This window comes from Coffea arabica, chromosome 10c (genome assembly GCF_036785885.1).
Source record: "Coffea arabica cultivar ET-39 chromosome 10c, Coffea Arabica ET-39 HiFi, whole genome shotgun sequence".
In the NCBI taxonomy this organism is placed as follows: domain Eukaryota; kingdom Viridiplantae; phylum Streptophyta; class Magnoliopsida; order Gentianales; family Rubiaceae; genus Coffea; species Coffea arabica.
The window spans coordinates 1,870,688-1,879,754 of NC_092329.1; the positions used below are offsets into that span (position 1 = coordinate 1,870,688).

The following is a 9,067-nucleotide window of genomic DNA, read 5'->3' on the forward strand; positions in this document are numbered from 1 at the left end:
TATGGCAAGTACTGATATTTGTGTAAACCTATTTATTTGGCAATAATTTTATTACTTGGGAGATAAAATGGCACACTTGACGATGTTTCTTTTTCCTTTCTGTTAATATATGTGATGATTCCACAAGCTACCTATAAATTTTGAGGGCCAACCGAACATAATTAAACCAAGTCAAGCTAATTGTCTATTTTTGTCACCTATATTACATTGAGTAATCGTTTAGAATCTCCTAAGTGCGTTACATAACCCATTTCCTGTCTAGTGACTCCATTGGTGTCCAATTTCATGTTTGAGCATCGGAAGCACAACAATGTACGGTTAAAATAATTGATCACAAATTGTTCAGTCGCACCTTATACATTATGCACACTGCAACAATCAAAGTAGCATTCCTATGCCAAATACATTTGGTCTCCCTTTACACGAAACTCTATGGCATGATGGCAAAATTGAAAAAACACAATTACTGAGGAATACACGAAAAATGTAAACAAGTAAATACAGACAACATCAAACAAAGAGAAAATACCCCCTAGCAAAACATCAAACAAGAGAAAATACAGACATCATCAGAAAAAAACAAGACACCAGTACCCCCCTAGTAAACAAAGATAACCAAAAACTTTCCAAGGAGTACTGTGCTCTCATCTACTGCCTGTGGGCAACTCAATAAAGACAACTCTGCGCAAGACAAGAACAGCAACCATTCTTCCGGGCCAAATAGCATAAAAAGTTGTCTTTACGTCTTAGAAAGAACTCCAGCTTTCAGATCCTTTCTTAGGAGTTTGACTATCCAATGAGACCTTGAATGGACCATTTGAACCAAAGGGATCAGAGTCATCAAATGAGAATCCTCGACCATGGTCATAACTTCTAGTGCTGTTTATCGAGTCAAACCTAGTGAGGGTTTCCCTTCGTGGAGAACCGCGATCTTGCATACTGAAGGAATCGTACCTTGAGAAACTGTCAAAGAAGGGATCCCCTGCCCCAGCATTGATTCCTTGTGGTGAATTTCCAGCCCTCGAAAGTGGAGTCCCTGGAACTGAATCCTCAAAGCCAAATGGGCTATTCTTCTGGAATGAACTATCCGCCTGGGGTGATTCGGTCCTTGAAGGGCTTCCACCAAAATCACTAGAACCAAAAAAATACTTCTCAGAAGGCTTCTCATGATTTGAGTCCTGCAATAAGATTCAGTTACAGAGGCAGATATCAGTGCAGAAGTGACATCGATGTCAAGGCATTCAATAGGATGCTGTCGCCCAATTCATCAAGTAACATAAATGGATAAAACGTCATAGAAATGGTTGTACATGGTATAAAAGTTTGCATCAAGGCATTCTTGAGCCGACAAATTGTATCTCTAAGTTTAAAAATGGCTGAACTGGATTGATAACTAATGTTAAAAAATGCCTGAACTGGATTGATAACTAATGTTAAAAAATGCCTGAACCACAACATGTACTGCTTATTGAGTCCAGAAGCCCCCAAATTGACCTAAATACCAAGTATACAGTGTCCATTTTAGTTGGACCATTTACTCTGAACACCGCTAAAATTTTCTCTTCAAAGACACTTTGATCCAAGTTCCTCTCAACCATGTTGAGGAGGACTTATCTAAGCATGGGACAAAATGAATTTTCACACACCATAAATGAGAATATAAATGTTTATGGATGATACAACTGGCTACTTCTCCAGTATATTGAACTTGATTAGGAAGGAAAAAGAAAAGGCATTTCTAATTTTCTACACACCTTAGCACTGAAGCCCCATACGGAATCTACATCATCATTATTGTCAAAGGTGCCCCATGCAGATTCGTCATAGCCTCTGTCCACCCAAATGGAGAGAGAGAGAGAGAGAGATCAGAAGCCCATAAAGAAAAATAGGAAGCCAGAAATTACAAAACATGGAATCTTCATGGCAAACCTATACCTATGAGATTCGGTATCAGCCTCAAAGATCTTCCCAAAATGGTTATCAGAATAATCATGCGATGGACTTTCAGATGCAGTTTGTCTTGCTGGACTACTACGTGGGCTTTTTGATTCGTCTTCACTATGAGTATACAACGAATCAGTCTCAAAAGCACTAATGCCTTTAGTAAATGTTCTTTCTGACTTATCAGCGTTTGACATTGAATCAGGGGAAAAGCTATCTGTTGGAGAAGAATTTTCATGCTGAGGAGATGTTGGCTTAGTGTTTGCAGAAACAGCAACATCAAATGAAAAGCCTGCCAATAAAGAAAAGGTGAGTGAATATCTACAAGATATTATGAGCACTCAGTGGAAAAGAAACATGAAAAATCCCTTAACAAGATATAAAGATACCAACCTTCATCTTCAAACTTATCCCATTCTTCATCCCACACAGCTGCTATCTCTGGAATGCCAGGTTGCCACCCTAAATTTAAGCACAAAAGGCAGCAAGTTAAAAAGTCACTAAGGACAAAAAGGCCTATAAGAAGAACGAAAAGATCAACTCAGAAAGACCTGAGAGAAAAAAAAATCTAATTTTTCCCAAAATTAAGCCAATTTGTGAAGAAAACGCAATAAGAATATCTTTGAGCCCAAATGAAAAGTAAAGTAAACAAAAAAAACTACTCCCAAACCCTTTTGATCTACAATTTCATCAACAGACTTCTTAAGGTGCCATAAGGCAGGAATCTGAATCTCAAAATAGCACCATGAAAAAATTCTGGGACAGGGGACGAGCACATGTGACTGCTTAAAAGTTTCCATCCCGAACCACAATAAAGTAGATGGAATTATTGCTCCCAGTGTACTCTCAAAAGTTATCCTGCCAAGCAGATGGGCTTTAATTTAGAGCTTTGGTGGGACCAGTCAATCCAATTGAAAGAGGCATGAAGCAGCTTCCAATTGATGCTTGAAAGTCAAAATTGTGAGACTTTTTACCACTTTAATCTACAGATATAGAAAACCACTAACACAAATTGCTTTAATATCTTCCTTTGATGAGAAGCAAGGTTTCTTGATCATCAAATAATGACTTAAAAGCTCGTTGTACTTTGGGTTTGCTAGCACCATTTTTCCCATGACTCCAATACGAATGATAAAAGGCCTTTATCAGTTGTTATCTTTTCTGTCTTTATGTCCAATATTTGATGTTGCACAAATGTTCACTTCATAGTTGCTGGAACTGATAGAAATGAAGCCCATTCAATTTGAGTACTTCCCAATTAAAAGATATGCAAATAGCAACTAACAGAAAAAAGAGACATCACAAGTAGAGGATGGAAATACCAGGAGGAAGTTCAACTAAGGTGGTTGACTTCACTTTTAGACCATGTTTCTTGCAACGTTCTGTTATAGCCTTCAATAGCTCCTCAAGATCTGATTGTATGCGGTCGGCCCTAACCTATAGAAGCAGAAAATGCACTAAGTTGCATAAAAATTATGTTGCATCTAAATTTTTCTTACTAGAAATTTGCTGTAAAAATCACCTGAAGAATACCATCTGCACTGCCACCTTGTTCCATCTTGATAATTGCTTGATGTAATTCTGTCTTCCTCTCCTGAAGATACATTAATTGAAATTTTCGATCACTTGATGAAATTTCAAAGAGAACCAAACGTTGAGTGACTTTAAATGGAGTTATGCCTTAATCTCTTCAAGAAACACTCAGAAAATTAAAGAAATAGCCACATGCAAGTAAAGGAAATAATAACAAAAAGTCAATTATTGGATGAAAAAAAGTTGAGATGCAGAATCGATGTGTATCAGTAGCAACTACAATGGCGTAGAATAAATGAGGCCCAGGAGGAAGCAAGTAAATGAGTGACATGATAAACATTCTGGGAAATTCCCCACACTAGGAGATTTTGGTATAACAAGCCAAATGTGTGGGAGTTGAAACCAAGCTCATAGGGCAATAAAACTAGAAATAGAACCAAAACAAGACCAGTTGTATCCTCAACCTGGATATCACGAAATGAAGCCTCTTCAATTGTTAATTTGGAAGCAATTTCTGCAACTTGCTTGTATTTTTCTTCATATTTCTTGCCAAGTAACTCAGCCTGAAATTGAGCAAGACAAAAATTCTTTAAGATAGCAGAACACAGAAACCATCAGTAGACCTTTGGAGAGAAAATTCTTTGATTGGAAAAGATACCTCACGCTTATCTGCCAGTGCCCTTTCTGTGATTTCATTGAGTCGATTATCACATCTACTTTTGTAAAGAACCTAATTGGGATAAACAGGTAAACAACATGGGGCACACAACAACAAAGAAAATAATGCACAATTTTTTTTAAAAAAAAATCAGTCAATAGATTCTTTAAAGCTCCTAGGAAAAGAAAGAAACTCAGTTACTTACTAGATCCTGCATTTTCGTCCGGTAAAACTCAAGCTTCTCTTTTGAATCTAGAAGTAACTTCTCCTTATTTTCAACCTTTCAATTGAACAAAAGATAGTTCAGCATCCTCTATAAGTTATGCCAGCTTTTAAACAAAATTCAGCAGAGATAAAAGATATCGCGAACCTTGCACAGCACCTCACAGTGAATGATATCGTGAATAACAGACACTTATCCATTCAATTCAACACTTTAAATGACTAAATCATCAGCAAAGTTAATATATTTTCCTTGAGAGAGAAGCAAAACTGTGGTTAACCGATCACCCCTTGAAAAGGTAGTCAAATAACTAAAGCAGCAGGCCTGTAGCAAAACTGGAATAGCTGGATTATGCTTATATTTTGGGAAGAGGATATAAATTCCAAATGTTAATATATAGAATAAGTATTTCAAGATTTGTATTATCAAGTTACATCAGCACGCATGTTTTAGGCAGTCTTGTCATTGATTGTCCTTATCCTTTCTCTCACACATAAAACATAAATATCAGATAAGAAGAACCACAGCAGGTTGGGCTGACTACAGTACCACGAATAAGGTAAATAATAAAAGTCAAAAGATCAGAAAAGAAAAACTTAATACTTCAAAGAATATCACTGCTCAAGTTAATGCAATCATTTCATGCAATTCAACTGGTGACACTTAAATTTTCTCCTTGTTGGCTTAATCTGGAATGAAATTTTTATAGCTCCAAAAATTATAACCATCATTTGCCAAAAGCAATGTAGGTTAGCAAGGTAAACCATATCCAACATTTCCATCAGAAAGGGTGGTGGAAGAGACCCTACCTTATTTTCAGTTTCTGCTGCAATTTGACCCTTCATCTCCAAAGAATTCTGCTGCCCGTTACTCAGCTCATTCACATGGGAATTCCCGACCAAAGGTCCTCTAGCATTCTGTTGACTGAATTGCACTGACCTTCCATCAGCCCGAGATACTGCTTGCATACCAGGCCTTACACCAGCTTGCATAATTGGCAGAGCACCAGATGAACTATGTTGTGGTCTCAAGCCTAAACATACTCACAAAGTGATAATTACTCTAATGAGAAAGAAGGGCAAACAAAATTCTATTAGCACTGCCATCCAAATTTATACCATGATTTTGGCCCCAGCCAGCATTTCCATGAGATGCAGCTGGGGGCCCTGCTAGGGAGAGTAGAATCTCATCGAGCATAATAATAGAAGGAAGTTGCGGCGGCAAAGTGCGACCTTCCCTATACCGTTCCATCAGATAGAGAGCTATGCAGAATTCCCTCAAAGAAAGCATGCTATCGTTATCTTGATCTGATAAGTCCCAGACCTGCTTTAAGACCTCTGGCAAAAGGTGTACAATGGTATCACTGATTTTGACAAACTAGCATGCAACTTTGACATCACATCCCGACTTGAGAGAAGCAGAAGAGAATATGGCTATTTGAAACTTTAATAGTCTATAATCTAAAAAGATCATGATAGAACTTTGAAACTAAGACAAGGCATAACAGACAGAATGAAGCAAGACACTAAGCAAAAGTAAAAGCACACCTCTCGGGAGTCTCCAACTTAAGAACAGATTGCGTGCCTGTTCACCACTAATTTTACCATCTCTGTCTGTATCCACTTCCATAAACACTTTTGCATACTTCTGAATACCAGGACGCGTCATTTTTGGCCAAGGTTGTGATTGTTCTGAACTAGAATTTCCACCACCGACAGCCATTCCAGATGACGAGAATGACTGGGAAACTTGAGGTGAATTTTGTTGGTTACGTGCAACAGGCTGCGCCTGCTGAGGCAGACCCCCTGTAGAGGACACCGTATAAGTGCTTTGCAATGCTGCAAAAGGATCAGGCTTAGCTGAAGATTCAGGAGCACTAGTTATCGGAACAATGCCTGAGGATACAGAAGTGCTGCTTGCAGAATATGCTGGTGGCAGGGAAGGTTGCTTGGGAAGACCATGGGAGGCAGAGAATGTATCACCTCCAAACATAGAATCTGTTGTAAACCCATTGCCAGGACCATGTAGAGCTTTAGGATCACTAACTGCTGATGATGAAGATGTTGAAATTGGATGTTGAACTTTTGGTGACGCTGCAAGCATGGAGGGACTAGCTGCTCTGTTAGGCATGTGTGCTGCTGGTCCACTAGAAGCTCCAACAGTTCCACCAGCAAGCCAGCCATCTGATGAGTTTGGCAGAGTAGGACCCAGCGAGCTACCTCCACTGGGAAAAGTCAAAGGAGAGACACCCTGCGGTGGACGTGAAGCAGTAGCTGTAGGCGTAAGGAGGGGAGGCCTTGTAGACTGCGTACCTTGAGACTGGAGATACTGTGGATTCATACCTTCATTTGGAGGTAACTGCCCTCTGAAACCGCTACTTTGAGAAGCAGCAGGGGGAACTCCCCCAATATGTGGTGCAGATGCAGTACCTACTGAATTTAACTGAGGTGTAGGTGTAGCTGCAAGGTTAATCTGTGGAGCAGGTATTTTAGCAGAAGCAGGACCATATAATGCTGCTTTCACGATATCTGGTGTTAGTTCTCGCTTGCTCTGTGCAACGGTTACAAGTTTAAGGGCGTTATAAAACTCTGGGCGACTGAGGTAACCATTATGGCTCTGGTCAGCATGCATCCATATCTGCAGCCACATTATCTCAATACATTCAGCAAAGGGTCCCAACATATAAAGGACAAGATAGCATTTCTGTCTGGTAAGTAATTTCATATACATCAAAGAACTACTACGCAATGGAACAAACAGGATGTTGATAAATCAAGCAAAATATTCTCTGCGATAAGAGAAAACAACTAATATAACCCCCTGCAGGCAACTATCAATATGGTTATTATCTAGAGAAGACCAAAAAACAGTGCCATATGAGGATAAAGGGCACACCATAATCTTTCCAAAAGCCTTCCACAAAACCTAGATGAAATCAAAAAGACTCCAGGTACACCTCCTGGTGAGAGAAACACATCAAAAAACAACATGTCTTGGAAGAAATACACGACTACTGCTTTTCTAAACTGAAACAATAGATGGCTCCAATTTTAACTGTGAAGCCCGCTTCTAGATGGTCGCTACCTAATGCATGGACTCGAGAAACAAATAAGTATTGAAACTGGGATTCGTAAATGATGTCGAAACTGAGTGTAAAATTCAACCGTTTCACTTTCTGGATTGCATGTTGAAACTATCTACAATTCTTCCATCAGTGAAAATATTCCAATCCGTTCACACTTGGGGAAACAGATACGATACTTCAGAACTTCATCCACAATACCAACTAAAAATGACTAAATACGCAGACACCAGTTTCAATAAATCATTCATTAACCAATGCAATAATTTAAGTACGGAGAAGTAAAAAAACTGCAAGTTCAACTTCTATCTACACAAAAAAAAAAAAAAACTTTATCTCCAAAAATCAACTGAATGTATCCAAAAAAGAAATTTTGAAAAATACGAAGTATAGGAGGAAATGAAACAATTCAAAAACCTGGGCGAGAACTTGTTTAGGCAAATTGGATCCTTGAAAAAAGCCGACAGCTTCAGCTCCACTGATCTTTCCATCTTGATCCAAATCGGCTCTCCTAAAATACGCTTCGAATTGGTCCATACGTACCCCTTGATTCTGACCCGCCATCTCTTAAATAACCAAAAGCTCAATTGATTTGCTTTATCAATTAGAATCCGAAAAAGAAACTTTCAGTGAATCACCAAACCTTAACCAACAAAGTAGAAGAGCCGTGTAAACATTTTTCCCCTTTTTTTTTGGGATTTTCAATGGATTCGTGGGAATATAATAAAACCCAGAACAATTTGGGGGTATAGCGGGGAGTTGCGGTAGACTATTCGATCGAACAGAGCCTAGAAAGTTAAAATGTTGGGTCAAAACTACAGGACAAGTTTAAACTTTAAAGTTTAAAGTAGCAGAATCAATCGAGGAAATTGGGAGATTTTAAATAGGAACGGGGGCGTTGGCGAGGGGTACACAAATAGAAAGTTAAAATGTTTGTTGATTTTACTGCGTTAATTTCTTCAAATTTCTTTTTTCGTTCTTATGGTGAAATACCTGAGCACAGCCTGTACACCATCAATTGTGTAGTCTCAACAAAATTTGACTGTATCATCAAGGTAAAAAATGAAAAAACACAAATACTTTTATTAGTTGAAAATTTTCTCCTTTTTCCACAAATACTTTTCCAATAGATCACATCAAATTGTTACACAAATCTTTCTATAAAACTTCTAAAAATAGCAATTCAAATGAAAATTTTTCTACACAGGTTTTCTTCAAGTTAACGTGTAGAATTGGATCCTTTTTTTTTTTTTGTAAATAAATATTACCAATTGAGAATACCTGATCTACTTCCTAAGAAGTTTTAATTGAATTGTTTAAACCCTCGCTACCCGCTCCCATTGAATTAATAATGCAATGATGCATATATATATGATTTAACTTCACATAGAGCTTTGGAAGAAACGATAACTTCGATTTCCACTCTGTTATATAACATTTGTGGATCTAATAGCATGTTCAGATAATTCGTACATTTTTGTCATATTCAAATTATATCACCGATAAGCCCCCGCGTGAATGGTCCAGCGGCAGCGCCTCTCACCAGTGACCCTTGAGGTCACAAGTTCGAATCTCTGCTACGCTGGATTTCTCCGCGCACTTAACGTGTTCGGGTCGGGTTGGACGCCGG

At 38.5% G+C, this 9,067-nt stretch overlaps 1 protein-coding gene across 2 annotated transcripts; it reads right to left on the bottom strand.

The window, feature by feature from the left end:
- Positions 1-327: 327 nt before the first annotated feature.
- Positions 328-8,288, bottom strand: LOC140015628 (uncharacterized). Of its 2 annotated transcripts, XM_072068353.1 has the most exons (14): positions 7,855-8,145; positions 6,251-6,992; positions 5,903-6,160; positions 5,474-5,692; positions 5,165-5,388; positions 4,338-4,412; positions 4,133-4,204; positions 3,939-4,037; positions 3,464-3,535; positions 3,264-3,378; positions 2,335-2,403; positions 1,936-2,233; positions 1,755-1,830; positions 328-1,178 (listed from the first exon to the last, which is right to left on the bottom strand). In XM_072068353.1, the coding sequence occupies exons 1-14, from the start codon at positions 7,999-8,001 to the stop codon at positions 747-749; spliced, it is 2,898 nt and encodes a 965-aa protein (XP_071924454.1). In that variant the 5' UTR covers positions 8,002-8,145; the 3' UTR covers positions 328-746. The 2 variants fall into 2 exon arrangements, with proteins under 2 accessions (XP_071924454.1, XP_071924453.1); XM_072068352.1 differs by having other exon boundaries at positions 5,903-6,992; positions 7,855-8,288.
- Positions 8,289-9,067: the final 779 nt, after the last annotated feature.